The following is a 27,851-nucleotide window of genomic DNA, read 5'->3' as shown; positions in this document are numbered from 1 at the left end:
CCTCCCCTTACCCATTCATGAGGTGGTCCATGGACGTCGTAGGACCACTAGTAGCATCAGGAAGTGGAAAGAAGAAGCTACGCTTCCTCTTAGTCCTAACAGACTACTTCACGAAATGGATAGAGGCTGAAGCTTTCCAACAGGTAACCAGAGTCAAAGTCGAACGATTTGTGTGGAAAGAAATCGTGTGTAGACATGGCGTCCCATACGAAATCGTAACCGACAATGGAGGACAATTCATATCCCACGATTTCAAAATATTTTGTGACAAGTGGAATATTCGCCTGACCTTCACATCACCTCGCCGACCACAAGGAAACGGACAGGCGGAGGCTGCTAATAAATCAGTATTAGCAAACCTTAAGAAACGCCTCGGAACCCAGAAGGAACTCTGGTCAGAAAAATTACTTGAAGTACTTTGGGCATGTCGAACCACCCCACGAAAAGCTACAGAAGAAACCCCTTACTCCTTAGCCTACGGGATGGAAGCTGTCGTCCCAGCCGAAACCATTGCTGGTAGCCTTCGCCAGGACCTCTGTAAATCCGACCCCGCAGCTAACGATCAGCTCCTAACGGACAGCCTCGACCTAATCGAGGAAAGACGGGACAGAGCCCTGATTTGCATTCAAAACTATTAGCAAGCAATGGCACGACAGTACAACTCCAAAGTCAGGCTCCGACAATTCGCTGTAGGTGACATAGTACTTAGGAAAGTTTTCGAAGGAACCAAGGAACCAGATGCTGGGAAGTTGGGAACCAACTAGGAAGGTCCCTACCAGATCATCCACGTGGTACGACCTGGCGTTTACAAGCTCCGAAAGATGCGAACCGGGGTACCTGAAATCAGATCGTGGAACGCCACGAATCTTAAGAGATATTATCATTAGGTACCTAAAAATCCTGAACTACGTTAGGCTTGATCCCTTGACTGGGTACGTAGGCAACTCCGTCATGAGTGCAGCCCCAACCTCATTTCAACACTTCGTTCACCACAACCAAAGGGGGCATATGTCTGATTAAAATCACATAGCCCAAGCAGCAAGTGTATGATCATAATACAGCAATTGTATGATTACTATGATACCATGTATCCAATTATCAATAAAGCAATTATTCTCGATGTCTCAATTCTTTAACAACATAGGTCCCTACCAGCACGGACCTAGGGTCCTAAAACCCTCCGGATCAGCTCAGGTCTCCATGAACCTGAACCTAAGGTCTTAAAACCCTTAATAACCTTGAAGGTCTTGAAATCCTTCAAATCAAGTCTAAATTTGATAAACTAACCTAAGGTCTCGAAATCCTTATCAAACCTCGAAGGTCTCGAAATCCTTATCAAATCTTAAAGGTCTTAAAATCCTTATCAAAACTCAAAGGTCTTGAAATCCCTATCAAATCTCTAAAGGTCTTAAAATCTTAAGCAAGTCCCAACGGGTCTTAAAATCCCACGGACGAATTCAGGTTCTCAAGAACCCTTACCTAAAGTACCTGAGTTAAGCTCAGGCTCCTAAAAACCCTAAGCTGACCTCGATACTTCGAGAAATCCCTCTTAAGGGACTAAAAACGACCAAAGTCATCCAGACTTATCATAAAACCTGATTATGATCAAATGTCATATTCTACGACTAAAGAAGAAAAACTTAAAATGAAACTGAAAACCAAGTTTGAAATTAAACAAAGGTTTAAAAGCCTCCTCAGGCTATAAGTCTTAAAATAAAAGAAATCAAAGCCCATTGGGCGGAAATCCTAGAAACACATGAAAGAGCCTCAGCTCTTAAACTTCCTTGTCATCCGAGCTCTTCTCAGCTCCCTTACTAGCCGGATCTTCCTCCTCAGGAACCTCCTCCTCCATCTCCTTGTCGCTACCTCCAGGGGCGGCTTCGACTGGGGCTGAATAAGAACCCACCAATCCCAAATTAGAACCGAACTCTCCAGAAAAGGAGAGATTAAACATATTAACCTCGAAAGTACCTGAGCTCTCAGAGAGTTGGGGAAGAGGGAGCTTGCCGATCGAGAAATCCGAGACCTGAGCCTTCTCGTATGCCGCAACAGCCTCCGGCATCATTTCCTCCAAGCGATCATACTCGTCTTGAGTACTCTTAATCTCACCATCCAGCATGTCTTTCAGGAGCTCGGTGTTGGCTTGAATCTCTTGAGCATGAACCAAGAGATCGACTTCGTCCTTCTTCTTGGAGAACTTCTCCTTAACAACAACCAGAACTTTTTTGTAGGCGTCAGCTACCTCCTTCTTTTCTCTCCGGACGGCTAGCCTGACCTCAGCTTCCTTGTTCTTCTGGCTGCTCTGGGTTGAAGCAATCAGCTCCTTGACTTGATACTCGGCTATCTTCCGAGCAGCATCCAAATCCCCAATCTTCCTATTCTTCACCTGGAGGTCAATCAACTGGCTCTCGATTGTCCCTTGCTGAGCATCGCATTTGGAGCCAAGTCTCTTTACCTCAGCTTGGAGATCTGAGATCAGAGCCCGAGTCTGATTGAGCTCAGCCTTGTTGGCCTTGACCAGTTCAGTGACCTGAGCTAATTCCTCAGCACTGGGGGCATTGTGTACGGCGTCCTCAAACTTGAACTGAGCCCTGTTAATAGCGCCAGCCAGCTACAGAAAACAAAAAACGGTTTAGCGAAGATCTTCCAAAGATAAAGCTAAAAGTTGAAATAGACTTCATACCTGACCCATGTGATGGGCAATATCAACGTACTCATCCTTGTGCGTGAGATTTGAGATCGAGGGGAGGGAACACTCGGTACTCTTCATATGCCTCATCAGAGTAGCCAAACCCCACGAATCATCCAAAACCGATCAAGGCTTCGAATGAGCAAAGTTCCAGCCAACGGTTCCTCCTCTAGAGGAGGAGGAGGAAGACCTCGAAGGTCTGTCAACCTGGTCAGTTCGGGACCTCTTGTTCCTCGGGGGCTCGAGTTCTGGAGAATCCCTCGCCATTTGAGGGTTAGTTTCAGTCATCTGGACCTCGGAGGGAAGGCCAACTTCCTGAACTTTAGGCTCCGAAGAGCCAACACCTTTAGCAGGAGCAGAGCCTCCTTCGTCAAGAGCCTCCTTCACAGAGTCAAGGAAGGATCCTCCTTGGTTTTTGTCACTTCCTCTAGAGGAGCTGGCAGCTTTGTTCGATCTACCCCTGGAACGGAAGGAAGGCTGAATAGGCATCTTCTGTGATTGAGTCTTCTCGGAAGTACTTGCTCCGGATGAAACTTCGAAAACTGAATCACCCTCAGAAACTGAAACATGAAAAAGGTTCATTAATCACATGAGGCAAATTCAAACAGTAAAAATCATGAATTAAGAGTAGAAGGTTACCTTCTAAACCAGCAACCGTCACTGAATCAGGGAAGGACGCCTGGTATCGTTCAGGAAACCTAGCTGATCCAATTCTCGAAGTGGTGTAAGCCCCCCAAGCGTTAGGACTATGCTGCAGCTTCCTGTAGAGAGCTCTAGTAAGTTTACTAGACAACTTGACAGGATCCTTAATTTCTGCAAAAAAGAGTCATAAGACAATTAGCACATCACGATAAGCAAAGATAAACATGCGAACATATCCCTAAAATCCTAACCAGAAATGTCAGACCATGAGTTCCTGAGGTCACGGCCTACAGGAACCGTCGAGGGGTCAATCTTGACATAGAAGTACTTCTTCCGCCAGTCATTATCACTGGCCGTGAACTTAAAGATACCTAGCCCTGGACGACAGGGGAGGTAGTAGGTACCGCTTCCGCCATCCTTGGAAGTACTCTCCTTTATAGAAAAGAGACTCATTAGCTCAGTTAACCCCACGATAACTCCTTGCTCCTTGGCCCTAGTGATGAACCCATATATCACTCGGATAACCGATGGGCAGAGTTGAGAAAGGGCCAGCTGGTAATGATCTAGGAGATCTAGCAAGAGGGTGGGAAGAGGGAATCTAAGATGACACTTAGAAATATATTTCTCATGAAGACAAAACCAACCCTCAGGAACGGTTTCGGGGGTTTCATCTTCGGTACAAGCTCTAGCTAGGTCACTCTGGCCGTGAGCTTGAACAGCAAGATTGACGACGCCTTGGCTCTTCAAGAGCGAAGGGAAGTGAGGTCCGGAGGAGGCGCTCTTGCTCCCCTTCTTCTTCATCCTCTTGACTCTTGCTCCGATCGAGTCTTTAACCTTCTTCTTTTTGGCTTCTGTCATCTTTTCACCGGCTTCCCGCTTGACCTTCATAATGCGGGCACCGGAGGCTGAGATTTGAACCTCGCCGGAACCTTCTTTTTGACTCATGATAATAAAAGCAAAGGGAAATATGAAGCAAAAGAGAGGAATTGGACTAAGGCGAAATCTCAGAGAGAGGTTAAAGATGAAGAACTAGTTCGATCAAGAAACGGATAAAAAAAATAATAAGAAAACGCAGTAAAATAAAGGAAAAGAGGTGAATTACCTTGGAAACCATCGAGAGGCGTGGAGGAAGTGGAGAGACAAGCAGTTAATTCTCTCAGCTTTATATCCCATCACGTCTCGAAAATCGGAAATCAAATTTCAAACTCGCTGTAATCTAAGCCATCGATTTAATCGAAAGGAATTTACAGCCGTTCGATCAGATAAAAGTAAATATGGATGAGATAGCTAGTAATCATGATCTCAACAAGAGAATCTAGCTTGGGCGGCTAGGTTTAGCTCCAGAGAATAACGATACCTAATCTCAAGAGCTGGGGGCAACTGTTGGGCCCGAATATGGCCCGGTAGCTGATTAATGAACAATAAAAGACGATAACAGGCCGCGACAGGCCCATCACGAGCTCGACATCTAAAAGGAGTTAAGCTGGAACCGAAGGCTGAGAGCTAAGGCGATCTTTAAAGAGGTCACGATGAAGAGGAAGCTCACGTCATAACAAAAGAAGCGCAGGACCCGGTCAAGGGGAAGCTGTTGCAGATTCCACATCAAGCGGAGAAGATCTCGGAGATCAGTTGAAGACAATCAAAAGAAGTCCAAGGCTATTTAAAGAGAAGAGGGAGGACTAAAGAAAGGATCCGACTCAACTCATATTTCACTCGACATTCATAAAAACATTCTTATTGTAATATTCTAATAATCTTTGTATTCATCAAAGATCACCTTTTGTAACCATCCTTTTTCCATTATATCAATACAAATCGAAGTTCATTCAACAAGTTATTACGGGATTCAGCCCACGTTATCTTTCCCTAACCTTTCCTAAACCTTAAAACCTGATTTAAAAATCTAGGTGTGAGTTTAATCCCTCACATATACCATGGTAAAAAACGGGTGAAATCCATGGTATATCAGTAACATATTGTCGTCCTTTACAAGTGAGATCGTCTTGTCCTTGTTTCTAAGATAGGGGAGTTTCCTATCTCGGGTTATGGGCCGAAGGCCGACCATAACCCTAATCAGATCAGGCAGGGTCTTAAGGGCTGATGATAGCCTTGCCCCTGGGATTGCACTATTTCGGATTTTCGAGGTTCGGGGCCAATCGATTCGTTGAAAGCCAAGGGGCTTAATCCTTGTTAGATTTAGAAGACTTCGCATCTTGGAAACGGAAGGCCATCTAGGTGGATGCTTAGGTTTCTGGGAAGGGTTGGACCCTTGGAAGGGCTGGAGCCTTGGAAGGGCTGGACCCTTGGAAAGATGTCAGAGTCTAGGACCTGAATCCTGTTAGTAAACTGACTGAAACCTGAAATTATTAAAGAAGCATTAGACCTTGTAATCCATTATTAAAAAACCTGAGTTTTAGTTTTGGAATGAAAGATCCTTGCTTAGAACCCAAGAGTTCTAGCTTTGTTTGAACCCTGGGGTTCTTGAGCCATAGAACCCGGAAGTTCTTAAGGCCTTAAACCCTGAGGTCCCTTACCTAGGCCCGAAGGCCATTTTATTGAACTCGAAGGTTTGCTCATTGAACCATGAGGTTTTTGAGTGCTGAGGTTTAATCTTTAAGTCATGGGACCGTGATTAAACCCGATTGATACCTCAAACCCGGAGGTTGATGCCTTTGAACCCTAAGGTCCTTGGCAAACCCGAGGCTTATATTTTGATTCAGAGATCCTTGAACCCGAAGGTTCTTATTAGATCCGGAGATCATTTAGACTCGAAAGTCCTTGATCAACCCTTTGGTGACCTTGAATCCGGAGATTCCTTACAGACCCGAAGGATGCATTGAACCCGAAGGTTCTTTATATACCATGAGGCCGTGTTGAACCCAGAGGTTCTTTTATAGACCCTGAGGCCGTAATGAACCCGGAGGTTATTTATAGACACTGAGGCCGTATGCATTATGGGAGGTTTGTGATCGTATTATGCTCCCCATGGGTGAACCACTACCGATCGTGTTATTGAGAAACCGCACTCTGCCACCCGGAGGTATTGGCCACTCTCATGAATCTCAATGCTGCACTCTACCTTTCTGCAGAAAAGGTCACACAGACTTATGGTGCTGGCGTGTGCCTGCCCCACGGAGCGATTTCACACCAGACACACTACTTTCCACGTCTGGATAAGTATTAAATTTTTGGTGCTAACCGGTTTTTTCGCACATTTGCTCCCTGCATATCAGCCGTCAGCATCTGATTACAGTACTTTGCATTTGTACGTCATGCCCCCTGCATTGTATTTAGCTCGTAGCGTCTTTAATGCAGGGTTTGGGTAGCACTAGTACTAGTGGTACCCATGTAACTTTTGGCTTACGCAGGGCCCCAGATGCAGACAATGTAATAGGGTTGATCAGACATGTTCCTTTTATGTCGTACAACCATGTGAGTAGTCTCACTAGTATATGGGGTTTGCTAAGATCTAAGGTCCCTTAGGGCCTGACCCAGCTAGTATGCCCCTTTAAGTACATTGGAGTTCATATAATCCCTTTAGCCGTAACTAATAATGTATTTTATAAGCTTAGTCCGGAGACATTATCGCATACATAGGAGTAGGAAACCAGTGTACTTAAATATATAATAGTAATAGTAGTAATATAGAAAGTTTGATCCGGGGACCTTACTTTAGAAGTGATAGAATTTGAGCTGCAAGGCGTTCCAGCAGTTAGGCTGGACCTTGTCGTCGTTGTCTTCCAGCTTATAGGCTCCTGCCCCCTGCACCTCTATTACCTTTTAAGGACCCTTCCATCCAGGAGCGAGTTTTCCGGCTGATTTGTCCCTAGTGTGGTCACAGACTCACCTTAGGACCCAGTCTCCTTTCTGAAAGGTTCTGGATCTGACCTTCTTGTTATAGCTCTTGCCTCATTTAAACTGGTAGGACGCGTTTCTAAGGCGAACCGCCTCTCTTTTTTCATCGAGTAGGTCTAGACTCAGGGACATTAGCTCGTTGTTCTCTTCCTGGGAGAGGAATTTAGAGACCGTGGTCCTTACGTGCACCGTTGTGGGTATCACTGCTTCAGCACCATAGACGAGTGAGAAAGTAGTATCCTGGGTAGCTGTCTTCGGGGTGGTCCGATAGACCAGAGTACTCCGTGTAGCTCTTCTACCCATCGCCCATGAGCGTCTTCTAGGCACTTCTTGAGCATGTTCACCACCGTTTTGTTAGTGGACTCGGCTTGACCGTTTGACTGGGGATGTCGTGGTGCTGAATAGGAGAGTTTGATGTTCCAGTCTTTGCAAAACTTTTGGAAGTTGTAGCTCGTGAACTGGGGTCCGTTGTCTATGACAATTTCAAGAGGGGTTCCGAATCGTGTGATCACGTTGGTCCATAGGAACTTCCTGATCTGGAGATATGTTATCTTGGCTAGTGCTTCAGCTTCCACCCACTTTGTGAAGTAATCGGTTACGACTACGAGGAAGACCTTTTGCCCTGGTGCCATGGGATATTTACCCACGATATCCATGCCCCACTTTCGGAAGAGCCAAGGAGAGCTTAGACTGGCGCGTGCTTCTGGCATTGAGGGAGTCCCTCGCCATGGTTGGCCAGTAGTACCCGGCCCTTCTGGCTCTGAGTACCAAGCTTCGACCACTAGAGTGGGAACCACACTCTCCTTCGTGGAGTTCTTCTAGTATCCTGGCGGCTTCTCTAAGGGTGAGACATCGCAGGTAAGGTCCTGAGAAGGATCTTCTGTATAGTTTTCCTTCGAAAAAGCAGTACCTGGCAGCTTGCCTCCTTATCTTCCGACTTTCATCTCGATCTGCAGGAAAGGTGTCGTATCTGAGGTAGTTAATGATGGGAGTCATCCAGGTTTCTCCTTCATCTATTACAGATACTTCCTCAGGCTCGGCCTCTTTTTCCTCATGTGACTCGTGGTTTTTCAGGCAGACCCTAGATTACCTAGAGCGTCGGCTTGGGAATTATGCTCCCCAGGGATCTGAGTGATTTTACAGTTTTGGAACCTGTCGAGTAGTCATTTAGCCACTGATAGGTACCTGACCATGCTCGGATCTTTCGCCTGGTAATCTCTTTGGACCTGGCTTATGATCAATTGTGAGTCGCTGAAGACATGGATGTCTTCCACTCCCATCTGTTTGGTGAGTGTCAGCCCTGCTATTAGAGCTTCGTATTCAGCCTCATTGTTTGTCGCTTTGAAGTTGCATCGTACGATCCTTGAGGCTGATTCTCCCGTAGGGGAAGTTAGGACTAGTCCCACGCCTGCGCCCCTTACATTGCTGGACCTGTCTACGTATAGCGTCCATTCGCCTTTTTGCCCTTCACTATCGCGAAGCTTTACTTCTTGTTCCAGGGTTGGAAGCATGGCAGGAGAGAATTCGGCTACGAAATCGGCTAGGACTTGTGATTTAATGGCCGTGGCAAGTCGGAAGATCCCATCATATTCTCCCAGCTCTATGGCCCATTTTGCAAGTCGTCCAGACACTTCCGGCTTGTGAAGGACCGCTTTGATGGGGAAAGAGGTGACCACCACGATCTGATAAGCTTGGAAGTAGGGGCGTAGCTTTCGGGCCGCGTTAACTAGTGCAAGGGCTAGCTTATCAAGGTGACTATAGTGGGTCTCCGCGTCTAGCAGCGATTTGCTTACGTAGTAGATAGGATGCTGTTTCCTTCCTTCTTCCCTTACAAGGACCGCGCTGACCGCATGCTCTGATACTGCCAAATAGAGCAATAAGACTTCCCCTTCCAAGGGCTTCGAGAGGAGAGGTGGAGTAGTGAGGTAGGCCTTGAGATCGGATAGGGCTTGCTCACATTTATCGGTCCATTGGAAGTCCTTGGGGTCCTTCAAGATCTCGAAGACGGCATGTGACTTGTCGGATAGCTTGGAGATGAACCTACTCAGGGCGGCCATCCTTCGTGTCAGTCTTTGAACCTCCTTGACATTACGAGGGGAAGGTATCACCTGGATTGCTCTTACCTGCTCTGGGTTTGCTTCAATGCCCCTGTGGATGAATATATATCCCAGGAGCTTCCCAGAGCTTACTCCGAATGAGCACTTTAAAGGGTTGAGTTTCATATTGTACCTCCTGAGGGCAATGAACGCCTGTTGAAGGTGTGAGATATGATCCTCGGCTCCAGGGATTTTACCAGCATATCTTCAATATAAACCTCCATGGTATGCCCTATCTGGTTGGCGAACATCATGTTGACAAGCCTTTGATAGGTCGAACTGGCATTCTTCAATCCGAAGGGCATAACTTGTAGCAGTAGATGCCTCGGGATGTCATAAATGAGGTCTTCTCTTGATCGTCTGGATGCATTAGGATTTGGTTGTATCATGAGAATGCATCCATGAAGCTCATCAGTTGGTGACCAGCAGTTGCGTCGACTAGCTTGTCGATATGAGGCAAGGGGAATTGTTAAGGTCCGTGAAGTCGATACAAACTCTCCACTTCTCATTCTTCTTCCTCACGACCACCACATTAGCTAGCCATTCCGGGTATTGTACTGATATACCATGGATTTTATCCATTTTTACCCATGGTATATAAGTGTTTTATATACTATTTATTATTCTATTTAGAGTATTTACAGGTTCAGGGACGATTTGGAGATATATGGTGATTTTGGTGCCTTTTGGAGTCTTTCGCAGTGCAGAACTACACAGACGCTTCAGATGTTTAGCTCTAGATAAAGACCTTCCCACCGTTGGATTTAGTTCATCTTTTGAAACAAGATAGAGCTTTGAATTAGCTTTCCAATGCCACCGATATGAGGTCAATCAGCATCCTGTAGCAGATGTTATGCTCATTTTACTAAAGAGTGGTCAGTCTGCCTCGCGAGAGGAAGCTGTCGAGAAGACGATTGTATGTCAATCGATGCAGCACACTGCATGTCGATCGACAGGGACATCAGAATGTGGGCTGAGTATATTTTATGACCAACTGAATCCCAAAAGTAACTACAAATTACCCTTATGCCCTTGGACGACCAGAAATCCTATTTTACTGTTTTCTAAGCCGTTGGTGGCTGCCATCTTCATACTATTCTAGAGAGAGAGAAAGCTTAGGATTGGAGAGAGAGATCTGAGCACCTTGAGAGAGGGAAGATCTTGAACTCTCTTTGTTTCTTTACTTTGTTCTTCTCTTATATATTTTATTGCAGTATTATTCAGACCATCATAATGTTTCTTATGAATATGTTTGAGTAGTCTCATTGTTAGATTTAGGTTTCTCACAAGGTTGACTCATGTATTGCAAATAAACCATGGTTAGGGTGTCTAAAATATAGTTCTTCATCTAGTTGTTCTTAATACTTTTTTTGGGATTAGTCATCATTGATCTAGATCTTAGGATTAAATTGGATAAGTAAGAACTTAGCAATTTCCTGAAAACTAAACTAGTATGTTCTAATCTGACTGAGAACAAACGAGAGTTGTTCCTAGTTAGATTAGAGAACCCATCAAACCTGATCTTAAGGCTCGCTGGAAGCAATATCGATCGACGAAGCTAGGGTTGTATCGGTCGATGTTGTGAAAGGTGCATCGATCGATGTTCCATTGAATTATCGATCGACACATTCTTATGATCATTGAACGAGAGTTGATGACCCAAGATCCAACCGAAGTTAATCATTTGATTAAACCAACAGTTTGAGTTCAGAACTATGAATAATAAAAACTCTAAATAAATTGCAAACTTGTCAAACCTGTGATAATACCTGAATCTAGCTACCTTTCTTCCTGTTAACAACCTCAAATCAAATCAATCGAGCAACTGCCTTGCTCACCATTTAATTTACTGTTTAAAACCTATTTTTCTAGCTTTATTTTGAAGACTATATAATCTATTGTGTAATCCTTGAGTCTCTGTGGATTCGACCCCTAAGTACTACAATCAATCCTCTTATTTGAGAGAGTAAGATCACTTGTTAGGGTAATTTGAGTGATATCAAATTTGGCGCCGTTGCCGGGGACTCATTCTTATTACCAGTAGATTAAATTTATAATATAGTCTAGATTTTACATTCTGTTGCTTAAAAGTTTTTCACCTTCCTGCTGACAAAGGCACTTAGGAGAAGAACACAAGTCTCGGCCAGACAATCGATCGGCGCAGATATGAGCATATCGAGCGACGTATCAATGAACGAGACGATTGACACTTCACTGTTGGAATCGATCGATACCGGTCAACCAAAATCGATTGACCCTGATTTACACACATCGATCGACGCCCACCAGCCGGAAGCAGGTAAGTCTATGTTTATGAATTTCAATAATGAAAAAGTAGTTCTAGGAAATAAAAGGGATCAAGTATGCAATGCATCGAACCAAATTAATTATAGACATAGGACTGCAATCCCTGTTGCAATAGCTGTTGTTTTGAATACTGGACTGGAGCGTTACCAAACGATTGGAGATTACAACAGACCTGATCGGTTATACACGAACAGGTCTGCGATCCGCCCACCAGGGATTCAGAGGAAAGACTTTGAATTATAAACCAAAATGCACTCAGACCCACACCGAAACCACAAGCTAACCCTACCGGAATCACTGGTAACCCTTCAGACACTACACCTACATCAGAGGGAATTGAAGGAAGAAGGTTAAGGAGTAGGAAGGAGAAGATTCCTAAGAACCTTAAGAGGGAAGCTAATGAAAAGGAGATTGATGGTTTCACTAAGAGAGTTATCGGAATCCCACCAGATAAACCTTTTGAGGAGGTTTATTTCACAAAGAGATTGTGGATGTTCTTCAGAGAAACAAGGGAGACTGAAACTGACATTAGGAGAAGGTTTGACAATGTCAGAGAAGATATGAGGAAAAGGATTACTTTGCCAAAGAAGAGTGATACTGGGAAGTTTGTAATACCCTGTGTGATACAACGTATTGAATTTCCTCATGCACTATGTGACACTGGTTCATCAGTCAGCATCTTACCAAAGGTCATGGCAGACCATCTGGGCCTGCAAGTAGAGCCTTCACCAGAGATCTTTACTTTCGTGGATTATTCTCAGAGAAACTCTGGAGGCTTCATCAAAGACCTGGAGGTACATATTGGTGATACTATCGTCCCTGTGGATTTTCATGTCCTAGACATCAAGCTAAATTGGAACTCTTCCCTCTTACTTGGAAGAGCACTTATGGCTACAGTAGGAGCCATATGTGACATGAACACCAACAGGATGTGCTTGACAATGATAGATCCAGAGATCCACTACGACCTTGTCAAACTTGGCAAACCACCAGCCAAATCAGTGGTAAAGGAAGATGATACTGGTATCATCGCAGTTTGTCATTGTGAAGTCGAGTACGAGACAGAGTACTCGGGATCGATCGACGGTACTTTAACGTCATCGATCGACACTTACAAGTCAGAGGAGATCGACAACAACCATGGAGCATCGATCGACAGAGACCCACCAGATGATAAACTCGATCTACCAGATCATTGCTACCCGAATTTCGCCATCCCACCCAACCGAAAGGAATATGATTACTCAGTAAGGAGTTGGGCAGATAGCGGATTTCATGAGATTTTTGCAGTAGACATAACCCCCTCTTCCCACAGTGGAGACCACAGTGAAGAACATGATGCAGACTATTTGGAAGAGAGAGCTTGGGAAAATTACTTGGAGAATGACAGATTTGCAATTTGATTCCCACAATCGATCTACATCAACCGCCCACCATCGATCGATTACCTACTTCATCCAGCAAAACGACATCGTCCATCGATCGACATTTCCAGTATAATATCGATCGATATTAACCCAGACGACTTAAAGGAAAAAATCGGATTTTCACCGATTAGGACAACACATGGGTATAATAGGTTGACAACTCAAGCCACGAAAATTCAAAACTTTTCACCTTCTACCCAGCAGCTTCCAGCATTCAGAGATTCATCAATGGAAGACTGCAACAACATGTTCAATCGATCCAACCGTGCAGCTAGACGTGTACCGCCGATCGCCACCACCACACACCCATCGATCGCCACCTTCAACAGAGCTCAACCGAGATCTCATGAACCTTACGATATCAGGAACGTTTCACTAACACCTGATGAATTTGGAATTTTCAGGTACACAGATGGCTATGCAAGAGCTATGGATGGAAGAGTTCTGCACATAACCAGAGAAGACATAGCAGATATCCTCCAAGTTGCTAATGGACCAGAGAACCTGTTCACACAGCAACGTAGCCATCCAGACGTCCTAAATCACGTCCAAGACAACCACAACACCAACACAAGGGAGGATACAGTTCCTCAACACTTCGGTTAACCTCGACGAACACCATCGATCGACATCGTTTCAACACCATCGATCGATGGCGGATATCCCGGATCGATCGACAGACCAAGAGGCAGATCACCCGACAGACGATTGGAGTTTGGACGACGTGCCTTCAATACTGATGGATCAAGGAGATTCAAGTGGGAGGCTAAGGATGAATATGGTGTCTACAGAGACGAGTTTGGCTATGCTAGAGGAGTTGATGGTGCGATCATCCATGTTACCAAGGAGCAAGTAAAGAGACCTTTGGATAGAGCATCCCTTTTTCACAGAGGTTGTTTGCGTCTTCCAATACACACACACCCTTACCATGCATACACACCACAACCAGTGCCCTACAGTAGAGAGGAGGTGGATGATATGGTGACTGATGTATGGAGAGCTCAGGCGCACCTTGAGGCAAACATGCACACATTGGTGGAAGACACTTTCCAGCCTTTGGATGTCAGTTACAAGGACTTCCAGAATGATATGGCTGAGATAAGAGTGGAGCTTGGAAACATATTGACCATGCTTGAGAAAGAGGCTACGCCACCAGTATCGACCGATAGAGTACCTATACCATCGGTCGACATCGGCAAGACTACACCCATGGACCGACCAGACTGTTCATCACCTAAGAAAGATGAATGGGAGGTTGCCTACATCAATACACGGATTGGAGACGTCTACAGCCCTCTCAACAATAATGTCGAATGGTTAAGCAAGAGGATAGATCTTCTACAGAAAGAGTTGGACCACTACAAGAAATATCAGTATTAGTAGCATACGAAAAACGCTACCATAGGGCTTTCGTAGCGTTTTTGTAAACGCTCTGACAGCCGCAGCTATGGTAGACCCCCCCTCCTATCATAGTATATTTTCGTGTGCTATAAAAAATAGAGATATTATAGCATTTATTATGTGATATATTAAACTATTTTTATAGCACCTTATTTTGGCTATTACTTAATTGTTTGTGGCATTTTTATTTTGCCATTATGTAATTTTTATTGACATATTTTCAATGCTATGAAAATTAAAATTAATATTGATTTACGACAAAATATAATAAAATTAAAATTAATCATTATTATTATTATTAATTTTGGATTTAATCTGGTTTAATATTGAAATTTGGTTTACAGAACTCGATATATAAATTAAACCGGTTATATAAATGACTTCGGTTTATATTAAAAAGTTGGTTTACAGCTGTTTACGGTTTATAAATTAAACCAGATTACAAATTTATTCGGTTTATAAATTATCCGGTTTACAATCAAACCGGGTTTAAACCTAAATCTAAAAACCCCCAAAAATATCCCCAACTCCTACGCCTCTATTCAAGCCTCCAGAGCCCACGCCTCTGTTCCAGCATCTGCCTCTGTTCGCCTACTCCAGTGGCATAGCTCGAACAAAAATCAACCTATAAAATCAAAAAGGAAACTAAATGTGAGAATTCTGAAACACACATAAACAAAGAAACGAACTTTAACTTCATATTAAACCATACGGCTCGAAAGCTAGCAGAAACCTAAAGCCACATTCTTCTATCATTGAATCCGTTCATGAACCAACATCCCCACAAGAGACAATACTCCAAATCATTGAATCGATGTGACCGGCCGTCGCGTCTTCTCCGAATTCCATCTCTCTCTTTCGTTTGTGGATGTGTTTGTGTGTGAGAGAGATGTCTGTGTGAGATGAATCTTGTCTGTGAGTGAGGTTAGGAGAGTAAGACAGGGAGAGGTGTGTGTGAGATGATTAAGAACAAAGATGGAGTTTGGTAAAAGATTTTTCGGAGATGAAATCTGAAAAGGAAGAGAGATTTTTCGAAGACGACGGAGAGGATTAGAGATTCGTGAAGATAAGAGAGAAAGAGAAAAAAAAAGAAAAGGGAAAAAGAAAAAGAAAAATTCTCATCCATTGATCTAAATGTATCATACGGCTCAGAGAGTGATCCGAGTGATGAGTGTGGATTGGCTCATCGTTTTCCCTTTCTCTGAATAGTTAGTTAATATATTCTTTTTTGGTTTTTATCTTTCGTTGTTCTATTTTTCAATATTTTGTGACTTTTAGTTTGTAATTTTCTTAAAGTTGATGTTTGTTATAAAACTAAGACTTTGTAATTCATACTTATGTCTAGTTTTAAAATTTGTTGATTAATTTTACAATCGTTGACTATTAGTTTATATAGTTATGGTGAAGTTTAAAGTATAAGGTAAGTTACAAAAAAAAGAGTTAAAGTATAACGTTTAAGGTTTGTGAATAGAGTTCTGGTTAATTTAAAATTTAGGATGATATTTGAAAAACCAATTTAGAAATTTATAATTTACGTTTTGGAATTTATAATTAATTGAAGTTCAGTGGTATAATCTATGGTCTAGTATTTAGGGTTTGAAGTAGAGTACTTAGAGTTTATCAAATAGGGTTTGGAGTTTGTACTCTAGTAAACACGCAAGTAAAAATACAAAACAGTATTATTACATTAAAATAAAATTTAAGTTAAAAGTATAACTGAAAAATATTTAGAATTTTGAGTTTAGAGTTGATGTGTATGATTTATGTTTGAAGATAGGGTTTAGGGTATTGAAGATTTAAGATTTAAGTTTTGGAATTTATAGACTAAAATAAAAAGATCAAACTGAGTTTAATTTTAATTTTAAAATTTGGATTTAAAATCTGAAAAGATTATATTCAGAGATTTTATTTAGTATTTATAATATCATTTATCTGTGTTTGAGTTTAGGGTATTAGATGGATTAGGGTTGCATTAATATTTTTATATCGAACTGTCTTTTTATGTAAAGTTAAAAGTTTTAAATTTATATTTTATGATTATATTTAGGGTTTAGGGGTTAAAATATATTTAGGATTTAGGGATTAAAAATATATTTAGGGTTTAGGGGTTAAAAATAAATATAGCTAGTCACTTTGTTAAAATTATATATCCCTAAATTTATAAATAGAATTTATAATTTAATTTTAAACACAAGTAAACCATAAAATACCATTGCTTTTCCATTAAAGTTTCAATAACATACAAAATCAATATATGAAACACATGAACTCCATAAGAGAACATGTAACCATCAAATCTAGTCATAAACAAAACTAAAGAACAAGTTAAACTAACTCAATACTAGTAAATAAAGCTTCTCGCTCCTCTGCTTCTCTTTCTCAAGTGACGACACCAAACTCTCAATTGAAGCAGGCATAGACAATCCTTTTTAAAGGCTCTGTCTCTTTGATCAAGCACACAAGCCATTTGAGCATCCAAGAACTCCATTTCCATCTTAATCTCACTTAATCTTTCACTCAAGCTATTCTTGATCCTTCAGTACATTGTACCCTTCAAGTGAGGAGACCAAACTCTCAATTGAAGCAGCCAGAGAATCTCTCAGCCTACACCAAAATAAACCGACAAAAGACAACAAAATTCAGATCTTTATATCAAACCCATGAACAATCAGCAAGATTCAGCTCTTAACTACAGAATCTCACAAGGACACGACAAGTGTGGAAGGAGATTTAACAAGGGAAGAGTAATTACGGATACATCCTTGTATATAAGTGATTATCAACAATGAATTTAAGTCTTTGAAGATTATTAGAGCAGAGAAAACTAGAAGGAGAGGCTAAAAAGAGTAAAATCATTCCCCTACACAACAAACACCATTAAAGCGACAACCTTTAGAACTCAATGAACAAACAAAGCCACTGAAAACATATAGGCATCTACAAAGCCATTTCATATAAACAACAAATATACAAAGAAATATGAAAGAGACTTGCCTGATTATAGAGCAACTCCGAGTCTGTTACAGCAACAACAGAGCGAAGATTGTTCTGCAATCGTCATTGAGTTGTTTTGTCACATGGAGAGTGGGATATTGTAGATGTACTAATAAGAGTACTTGATTCAATTGCTTTGAAGTGGATGGTATAATAACTTCACAGTTCGTTTGCTGTACTTCTCAATGTCCTTTTTGTTTCCTGCCTGTCAACATGAAAATGGCTACTAAGGCTATGCTCTTTCGGTAGTAAAACAAGTAACTCAACAGGTAAGTAAGAGTGACAAACCTCAATAGCACCACTCAAATCTGCAGTTGCATCAGATCTCTTGGAGTAACTGAATCAATAGTCCCTAAGTGAAACATTTAGAGAAAAGAATGTGACTTTTCACTTCTTCAGTCTACTAAACTGTTAAACTGCAGAGACGCGTTGTGAGGAAACAGAATCCTAGCGATTTGGATTTGAAAGCAAATTCTAAAGAGAAGAAACAACCGATGATGATGAAATCCAAAGAAAATCATACCCGACGAAGAAGAAGAATCAACGGAACTTGAAATAGACAGAGAAGCAGCGATGGAGAAATATATATGAGAGGCGGATGAAGTTCTACCCGTCTCCAGGCTCGTAGCTTGCCATCTCGTCTTCTAAGACCGGATAGAATTAGTGTTCTCTACTTCTGCCATTGAAGAGTAGCAGGTCTTCTTCACCTCCAACGTCTAGGGTTTCGCAGAAGCAGAGGCTTGGGATTGCCAGATAGAAGCGTCGCTGGATTGAGAACGGAAGATGTGGGGAAACTCGCCGGAGCTGTGCCTTGTCTGGGTTTGAGATCAACACATCGAGTGGAAAAAGAATTGACCTTTTTCTCTAGACATGAATGAATTTTTTTTTTTGTTGATTTGAAGAAAGGACTTAGCAAAAAAAAAAAAATCCCAAACACAAAAAGTTTTGGTGTCAAAGCCAAAATTTCCGTAAGTGCTGGCGGTTCAAAATGTTACCAAAGAAAAACAGACTCGAAAGTGGGTTTTTGATTTCCCGCTTAATGAAAATCCGGTATAGCTTTTATTTAATGCTATGATAGAGTTAGAATCTGAGTTTTGACATTTTTAGTAGCAGTTCGGGAATTCGTGCTACCGCGAACTGCTACCAATACTCGTATTTCTTGTAGTGGACACAACTCGCTAGAATGACCAAGCTCAGAATGCTACTTTTCCATCGATCGACACACATTCTTCATCGTCGATCGACACGAGGTTCGCAGAACTAGAAGATAGGATGAAATCGTACGAAGAGAAGCATGATCTTTTAAGTTCACCTATCATGCGATACCTGGATACACTTTCACGACAGCTGGACAAGCTAGAAAGAGATATGAGCATAGTTAAAGCTTATATTGATCTTCGTGACAACAACAAAGCATCGATCGACAGGCCTCGACCAACCTCGATCGACGCCGAACCACCACCAGCGAAGAGAGCAGGCACTACAGCAGAAGTTGATGAACTTAAACATGAGCTGTACGAGGCTATGGATGCTATGGAGAGGAGACTCAACGGGACCTGTGATACTATTGACTACACTGTTAACGAAAGAGTTAACAGCCTCTGCAGAACTACTCGCCATATGAAGGGCAATATACGTGCTCTGCAGTACCAAGGACAGTGCTCACAGTCGATCGACACAGTGGATTTCGAGTCGACCGACAGACCCCTCAGGGAAATGACCGACGCGCATCTCGTAGCATCCATCGACACCGAGTCTTTAGCAGACCGAGATCAGTTTATTCTGGACAGGATCGATGCATTACAGAGTGAGCTGAAATTATTGTCCGTACATACCTACCAGACCATCGACAGGAAAGTTGACAAAATCGAGTACATCGAGAATTCTGTGAGGAAACTTCAAGATACAGTCCTCCAGATAGATAAAAAACAACTACAAGCGGATGATGCCACAAGAAGCTTCGTCGCCACATGGTTCAATAGTAGGAGACACAAGATTGATGATTGCTGTCCGGTAATCAGCAGTTTCTGCACCCCATGAGTCGCTCACCTACCACAGTCAAGCTAAATGACTATAACCAAGCGCTGAGTGGGAGGCAACCCACTATTAGGTTTTCTTTTTCTTTATTTTATTTTTATTTTTCATTTTTGCTTTTATTTTTTTCGGATTTATTTTGCAGTTTTTTATTAGATCCAAGTAGAATGATAATTCCATCGACCGACATTCCTCATTCATATCGCTCGACACCACACGACCATTTCTAACGATCGACGTATACCACTACAAATCGATCGACATCTTGTCGATCAGGTTTATTCATTCTAACTTGTTATATTTATTAATTAAGTTTTGTTTATTTACCTCGCCACCGGCTGTGTTACACTGGGACAGTGTAATTTAAGTCTGGGGGGGGGGAGTTTACTAATATGTGTTTTTATTTTTGTTGTTATTTAAATTGTTTTTCAAAATTATTCTTCGCATAAGTATTATTAGGAACATTGATATGGATTTATATTTGATCGTCTGACCACTCTTTAGCACCATTCTAGATTACTGATTGCAGATAGTACTAAAGATGCTAAACTGGATCAACTTGCCATCTATATTCACTAGCTAAGATTGTTTGAAGGAACCAAAGCTGACCTCCAACACTAATATTGACTTATTTGCTTGTCTTGGGGCTTGGAAATCACTGGATCGGAATCCTCTTACAAGTCTGGAAGGTAAAAAGTCTGTATGTTTCTGGTTCCCTTCCTTCTCTCTCTTCGGCATCTCAAAGATCTAATTTTATGTTATAAAAGATTGAAATGATTTCTTGAGAGGCAGAGGGGTAGGAGTGTCTCCTGCAACCCCAGTATTCTAAATCTCAAGAATGATCACACATTGTGGAAACGAGGGTTAGGAGTGATTCCTGCGACCCCATTATTTCGCTACACTTTGTCAAAAATGTATGAGTTACAATGCAAATGTAATTGAGATGGACTAGATGACCCATGTGGCATCGAAACCTGTTGAAATTGAAACTAATAAGAGATTCAGTGAAGAGAGAAGAGGGGAGAAAGGGATTAGAGAAGACTACCTGTGTGTTCAGATACTTGTTTGAGTTGAATCCATGTGTCCTTTGATCGATACTCCCAAGGTAAAGCCTGCACTTTTATTTTATGTTAAGAAATGAGGTTAGTAGAGGGGAATATCAGATGAGAATTGCTAAGTTGTTGACTAGATGGGTTTAGTTGCTAAGCTAGGATAAGGCATGATGAACTTCTGTGATTAGGATGTTTAGACATGGATTGCAAACCCATAGAGTGATGACTTCAATATATTGAATCCTTGAGTTCCTGCTATTTCCAAACCTTTTCCAAAGACTACTGTTTTTGCTTGAGGACAAGCAAATGAGTAAGTCTGGGGGAGTTGATATACCATGGATTTTACCCGTATTTAACCATGGTATACTAGTATTTTATTATATATTTAATCTGTTTTCTAGCCTCTTAGATATGTTTTTAGGTTCAGGAGCATTTTGTGAGAAAGTGATGTTTTTGGAGCATTTTGGAGTGCAAGAGATGATACACACGAGTTGACCATTCAAGACTAAGTCGGAAGTCAACATTGCGATTATAATATATCGATACTCATCTTGAGTTGTCGATCGATGTAGCTGAGAAGATCCGCGTACTAGAAGATTATAATCGATCGATATACATTTAGTGTTGTCGATCGATATCGAGGACGAAATGGTTTAGCCGACTACTTCACCAAGACTTCACCAAATTACAGATTGCCCCTGACGAGTTTTTAACCTAATGGAAATGCTTAAATACTCCTGCTAAGTGTTTTTGACGGCAAGTTTTGAAACCTTGAAGCTTGAAGCTTTTAACAACCCTCAAAGCAGAGAGTGTGAGAGAGAGACTAGAGTTTTATTTGTTTGAGAGAGATTGGAGAGATTTCTCATCTCCTTTTGTATTTCTACTTTATTCTATCTATGCAATTCTTTCATCTATCTATTGTTATGAATTGCTTCGCTATGTCTGAGTAGTCTACTTGTTAGATCTAGGGTTTAAATAGGTTTGTGGATTAGCCCCAAACTATAATTGCTAAGTTGTGATACTCATCAAATGGATTGTACCCTATGCTTGTTTTAGATTAGCTAACTAGAACATAGATCACTAGGATCTTAGATTATCTTGAATTATCCATTTGAGCGATGCCTGTTTCCCGTTGAGAAGAACGACAGTTCCTCCTTGAGACCGTGTGGTCATATTCGGTTCGCGCCTAGGCAGATCTAGAAGCTGTCGATCGATATATCGACAGGTGAATCGATCGGTGCCGCGAATGGTGTATCGCTCGATATCTCAAAAGGATATCGACCGACTCTTTTTCTGTGTCATCATGCGAAAGGTGTGGCCAGAGATTTATATATTTTAACCAGTGATTCATCACATATGTTAAGCGGCTGAGATCTATAGTATCATGCAAGCAACTTGTTAAAGCATTTATAGAGATTATAATCTCCATTCCTGAATAGAAACCCTATGTCTAGCACTCTTTATCACATTTAAACAACCCATCATATAGTTAGTTAGAGCAACTACCTTGCTCATTTTAGGAATTGTTATTTTCATTTCTATCATATAAACCAACCTTGCCTAGGATTGATTAGTAGATTTTACTTAATTGGTTCCCTAGCTCCTCGTGATTCGATCCCTAAGTACTACAGCTGTACCTCTTATTTGAGAGAGTAAGCTCTACTGGGTAATTTGAGCACTATCAAGGACCCTCTCGTGCTCCCTTGCAGTGAAGCTGATCTCATCTGTTCCTAAGAGTAGGCGCTTAGGACCCTCGGCATCTTGGCCGTTCCTGGCATAGCGAGTACTTCGCTTGGCAGCAGCACTACTGATTCCGCTTACTTCCGATCCGCCTGAGATGACATGGATCACCCGGTCTTGCTGTGGTGGAAACGCGTGAGCTGCTTCAGTAGGAAGACCGGGACCCTCTTTATTCAGAAGGTTCTTGGCCTTATCCGAGAGGAACTCTCTCAGGTGGCCTTTCTTGAGAAGCTCGGCGACTTCTATCTTCAGAGCTATACAATCCTCTGTAGTGTGGCCATGATAATTATGGAGTTCGCACCATCGCGTGGGGTTTCAGTTAGCCTCCGAGGCCTTCATCTTAGGGGGCCACTTGACTTGCGGACCCATTTGTCGTAGGACACCGATCAACTCCGGCTTTGTTATCGCAAGATGAGAGATATCGGGCCATGTGGATACCATCATTCCTTCAGATCTAAGCAAATGACGGTTTTGATATATGCCCCTGCCTGGATTGCTAGTCTCCTTAGCTTACTTGGGATGGAAGGACTCATCGCGATCGTTCCTAGTTGGCTTCAAGGACTTCTGATCATGCTTCGGGTAGGCCTTGGCCCTACTTGCAACGTTTTCCTCCCATCTTACTTGAGCCCAAGCACGAGACAATACATCTTCCATAGTCCTGCACTTGTATTTGGTCAGCTCCTTGTAGAGATCTCCCTCCGGGAGTAGGCCCCGCTTAAAGGCTGAGATTGCCGTATTAGCATTGCACTTGGGAATAGCCACCTTCTCTTTGTTGAAGCATGCTATATAGGAACGCAGGGGTTCGTCCTATGCTAGAGGACTTCATAGAGATCATCTGAGTTTTTCTCTAGGTTACCGCTATTAGCAAATTGCTCTACAAACTTATCGTTAAGGGCTGCAAAGGACCTGATGGACTTGGTAGGAAGATTGATGTATCATTGAAGAGCAAGACCGGTCAAGGTCGATCCAAATCCTTTGCACATGGTAGCTTCCCGAGCATCTCGGGGGATTGCTACGGCTAGCATGCGTTGCTTGTACTGAACAACGTGATTGTCGGGATCTCCTGTACCTTCATACATCTTTATGCTCGGGAAGGAGAACTTGCGTGGCATCTCTACCGAAGCAATCTCTTCCACGAAAGGTGTATCGGAATAGGACCCTGGATTGATCCTCCGGATAGGGGCGGCTACCCCTGGAAGCCTTTCTACCATAGATTGAATGGTACTAAACCTTTCGGAATTCACCCTTTCTATATAGGCGGCTAAAGCTGGGTATGAGATCGCGGGATCGTCGGGTGTGTTAGGGTATTTTTGTGTAGGATCGTTTAAGTGCTACGGAACACTAGAGAATTTGTTTGTAAGAGTTGTAAACCGAGAGCAAAGAGATGTTATTGAGTTATTGATTGGGACTACAACGTTTAATGGTGTATGAACCCTAGTTCTAGTCGCCTCTAATCTCTAAGTCTCAAACTCATTCTAGGGTTTGGGCTCCCCTTTTATAGTTGTAGATGTCGGCTTCAAGTAATAGAACTCTTCCATAATCGGAAAAATGGAAGTTTCCCCTTAGGTAGAAAACTTTTTTTTTTCTCCAAGGGGTCGGTCCGATCTAGGGGTCGGACCCAAGGCAGGGGTCGATCCCTGGTATCTTCTTGAGCAAGGGTCTGGAAGTCGAGGACCTATCTAGAAGTTGGAGAAAACTTATGTCTGGATATTTTTCCCCAACAGTTTGTCCCTTATTCCTTGATTTACTCCTGGAAATCAAGGGACAACATGTATTTCTCGAGCCTTGGTAGTTTTCTCTTGGGTACCTTATCTTCTTGCAGTAGGTCAGGCCGGGACCCTAGTTGAGGAAATGAGATACTGATTTTACGAGGCTCTGAAAGTCGTATCTTCTTAGAGCATTTAGATCTTGACTTGTTTTCAAACGAGAGAAGAGATGGAGTGTTCTTTTTCTTTCTTTAAAAATCAAGGGGTACGAGCCTTGCTTTTTGAACTCGATCGGATGAAGTGGGCTTCGCGAATAGGCCCAAAGACGGTTGAGTTTCTCCGTTTGGCGCCCATTTGGTCACGTGGCGATTTGTACGAGGCGCGTGTTCGCCACCCTAGGGTTTTCTCCTTCTTTCTTTCATTTGATCGAGACCAAAGTCTCTTTCTTCTCATTTCTTCTCTATTCTCTTCAAGATTCTCTCTCTCGGCGGCTCCCTCTCTCGAAGATTTTCTCTCGTTCAGGTAGCCGTCTTCTTCCCTTCTCTCTTTTCTTCTTTTCCACTAGATCAATAATGTCCGACAGAACCCCTAGCAGAACCCTAGAATCCCCCGTAGATAGTAGAGCTAGATCTGAAACCCTAGGTTCGGTGAACTCCTCTTCTCAATCCCTTTAAACCCATAGCTGATGCGGAGGGTCCTTGCCTCGATGTCGCGGAATATGTCCCTTCCGGCGATGAAGCCGAAGAGTCTTTGCTGGTAGGTCCGGTTTCCAGAATCGGAAAGAGAGACGTTGAAGAGTGGAGGAGGAAGTATGATCCGGGTCCTTCCGACAGAATTTTTTATTTCGGAGTCGATGAGATCCCGATCTACAAAGGGTACTTCGAGGCGGGCTTTCGGGATCGCGTTCCTTCCCTGATCGCGAAACTCTCGGAGCATTTGGACATCTCTCCGGGTCAGCTGACTCCTCCAGCCTGGAGGACAATGATAGCAATACAGAACCTTGGCGATTTGGAGCGCTTGGTGATAGGAGTAAACGAGGTGCTTTACTTGTACTACGTCCCTGATTTACCCGGATTAAAGGGGAAGTATTACCTCCACCCTCGTAGCAGCCAAGCTTTGGTTCGAGAGATAGAGAAAGGTGCAAGGAAGCGTCATCTAGTCTTTAGCAGTATATGGGCAGAGAGATTTGCCTTCGTAACCGTCCCCGGATTTTCTCCTATTTGGCATGTAGTGGGTAGGTTATTATTCTTCTCAGATAGCCTTTGATCGCAATACTAACTCCTCCTTGTTGTTTTTATATTGCAGAGGTGTCTCGCAAGCCCGTGGTTGAAGGGAAAGAAGTTGCTGATCAGGTTCTTGATCTTCCTCCGTCGCGTCGTCAAACCACCTTTCTTACCAGCAAAGAAGTTCTAAGGCAGTGCAGCATCGAGGGTAAGTTTTTCACGTCATGCCTTTTCTTGCGAGATGGTTCATTGACCGCTTTGATCCTTTGCAGGTAACATGTCGGGATCCACAGGAGAAAAAGCTATGGAGGCGTTTATGCAGGCCGCAGTGAAGCTCTCAGCCAAGAAGCCTGCTACCAACGCCACTACCTCGGGTGATGACGATGTGCAAATCATAAAGAGTACCAAGCGCAAAGGACCTACTAGCTCAGCCCCTTCTGCCTCAAGGAGAAGAACTCGGGCCTCGGGATCGACTCCGAAGTCCTTGACTTCAGAGTCTTCTCCTAATCCTGTCGCGGACCTAGCCAAGGTGGTAGCTGATCTCTCTTCCTCAACATTTCCTGGGAGCGCCTGCTTTCTCCCTTCTGGAGATCTCCCGAAGGCCTTTGAGGGTGTTCATATTGATCTCCTCCAGGTACGACTTCGCGCCTTTCCTTTTTCTCCTTCGTTGCATGGAGTAGTGATCATTGTTGTTTGATTTGCAGGTTATGTCTCAGATTCACCATCTTGAGGACATGGTGAATGAGCAGTCATCCAAGAAGGAGCTGGAGAGCGTGAATGCTTAGCTTAAGGAGGAGAGGAACAAGGTCCTGGCTCAAGAAAAGGAGATCAAATCCCTTCAGCTCAAACTGAAGAACTCGAAGGAGGCTGAGGCTGCTACTGCTGCGGAGAACACCGCTCTGACGCGCCAATTGGAGGAGACCCAGAAGGAGCTCTGTGGGCTGAAGCTGGAGAATGAGTCCTTTGAGGACGAAAGGATGATGGCGGTGAGTGGAGCCAAGGTGACTGCTCGCTGGGAGCTGATGAGGAAATGGCTCAAGGAGCAGACCGACAAATTGGAATTGGCCGTGGAATTCCAACGATACAAGCTGGTGAGGGAGGCTGAGGCTAAGCTGCAGGGGCTGCCTCCTCCTTTGTTTGATGACGAGCCACCTCTTCCCGAAGCCGATGCTGCCAAGGAGACTTCCCATACTCCATATGAGGGCGCGGGTGCTTCTCCAACTGCCTGATCTCCCTATCTCTCAAACTCTTGATCTTTTAAGCCCTTGGGGATTTTGTTGTTGTTTTTATCCTTCGGGGTTTTATTGTTTTAAACCTCAGGCCTTCGTGCCTTAAGACTTTTAAGTACTTATCTCCGGGGGTCTTAACTTTAATCTACTTATGCATATGTTGTTATCTTTGAGTTGCATAGAGTCGTCTTCCAAAAGAAATTGCCTTGTTTATGTTTCGAGGATAGGGGAATTCATTATCAGAGGTTATGGGCTGAAGGCCGACCATAAACTTAATCAGATCAGGCGAGATTATTAGGAACCGACGATAGTTCCACCCTGGGGATCACACCACTTAGGACTTTAGAGGAATCAGGACTTGAACCCTAGGTAGATACGCAGATTCGTGGGAAGGAGCGGGCCCTTGAAAGGTACGAAACCTTAAGAGGGATGGACCCTTGAAAGGAATTGACTCCTCGTGAGGGCTGGACCCTTGTAAGGGTTGACCCCTTAGATGGATATCAATGTCTAGGACCTGGATCCTGTTAGTAGATTGACTGAATCCTGAAATGATTAGAAAAATGTTAAACCTTGTAATCCATTATTAAAAACCTGAGTTTTAGATTTGGAATGAAAGATCCTTGCTTGGAACCCTAGAGTTCTAGCTTGGTTTGAACCCTGAGGTTCTTGAACCCTAGTACCCGGAAGTTCTCAAGGTCTTGAACCCTGAAGTCCCTTACCTAGGCCCAAAGGCCGTTTTATTGAACCCGAAGGTTTGCTCATTGAACCCTGAGGTTTGTGAGTGTTGGGGTTTAATCTCTAGATCCGGGGACCGTGATTAAACCCTATGGATACTTCGAACCCGGAGGTTGATGCTTTTGAACCTTGAGGTTCTTGGCAAACCCGAAGGTTGGTATTAGGATTCGAAGATCCTTGAACCCTGAGGTTCTTACTAGATCCGAAGATCAGTTAGACACGAAGGCCCTTGATCGACCCTTAGGTGATCTAGAATCCGGAAATTCCTTACAGACCCAGAGGCTGCATTGAACCCTGAGGCCATATTAAACCTGGAGGTTACTATATAGACCCTGAGGCCGTACTGAACCCTGAGGTTCGTCATAGACACTAAGGCCGTATGCGTTATGGGAGGTTTGTGATCGTATTCTGCTCCCCATGGGGGAACCACTACCGATCTGTTATTGAGAAACCGCACTCTACCACCCGGAGGTATAGGCCACTCTCGTGAATCTCAATGCTGCACTCTACCTTTCTGCAGAAAAGGTCACGCTCAGACTTACTGTGGTCTTGCGTGGGCCTGCTGATATCTTGCATAATTACTTGTTTTTAGCCTTCATATCTTGTGCATTTTGATCATATAGCTTAGATCTTAGTGTCTTTAGGATCCATATTGCATTCATATGTCCCTATCAGGTGTTGGAGCATACTATGAGATGATGTGAAGTGTTTGAGAGTTCAA

At 43.1% G+C, this 27,851-nt stretch overlaps 1 protein-coding gene and 2 long non-coding RNA genes across 3 annotated transcripts; all 3 read right to left on the bottom strand.

The window, feature by feature from the left end:
• Window positions 1–7,825: 7,825 nt before the first annotated feature.
• LOC130501985 (uncharacterized) lies at window positions 7,826–9,587 on the bottom strand. Its single transcript, XM_056996798.1, has 3 exons — window positions 9,416–9,587; window positions 8,372–9,047; window positions 7,826–8,267 (listed from the first exon to the last, which is right to left on the bottom strand). Exons 1-3 carry the CDS (start codon window positions 9,585–9,587, stop codon window positions 7,826–7,828), a joined length of 1,290 nt encoding a protein of 429 aa, XP_056852778.1.
• Window positions 9,588–14,785: 5,198 nt separating this feature from the next.
• Window positions 14,786–15,600, bottom strand: LOC108836680 (uncharacterized). Its single transcript, XR_001947198.2, has 2 exons — window positions 15,130–15,600; window positions 14,786–15,042 (listed from the first exon to the last, which is right to left on the bottom strand). It is a non-coding gene; the product is annotated as an uncharacterized LOC108836680 (long non-coding RNA).
• A 1,596-nt stretch (window positions 15,601–17,196) lies between these two features.
• LOC130501984 (uncharacterized) lies at window positions 17,197–18,004 on the bottom strand. Its single transcript, XR_008939983.1, has 3 exons — window positions 17,935–18,004; window positions 17,700–17,763; window positions 17,197–17,616 (listed from the first exon to the last, which is right to left on the bottom strand). It is a non-coding gene; the product is annotated as an uncharacterized LOC130501984 (long non-coding RNA).
• Between the last annotated feature and the right edge of the window lie 9,847 nt (window positions 18,005–27,851).

Source organism: Raphanus sativus, unplaced genomic scaffold, assembly GCF_000801105.2.
Source record: "Raphanus sativus cultivar WK10039 unplaced genomic scaffold, ASM80110v3 Scaffold0365, whole genome shotgun sequence".
NCBI classification, from domain to species: Eukaryota; Viridiplantae; Streptophyta; class Magnoliopsida; order Brassicales; family Brassicaceae; genus Raphanus; species Raphanus sativus.
Note: the sequence above shows the minus strand (reverse complement) of the source record. Positions and strands in the feature narration are given on the sequence as shown.

Bases quoted from the DNA above. Each gene is read 5' to 3' on its own strand.
- LOC130501985 (XM_056996798.1), bottom strand. From the start codon at position 9,587: ATGCCCTTCGGATTGAAGAATGCCAGTTCGACCTATCAAAGGCTTGTC. The intron at 9,048-9,415 runs GTACAATATGAA...TCTATTTGGCAG, and splicing joins GCGTTCATTGCCCTCAGGAG to TATCAGAGCATGCGGTCAGC. The intron at 8,268-8,371 runs GTACCTATCAGT...TAGGTAATCTAG, and splicing joins AAAGATCCGAGCATGGTCAG to GGTCTGCCTGAAAAACCACG.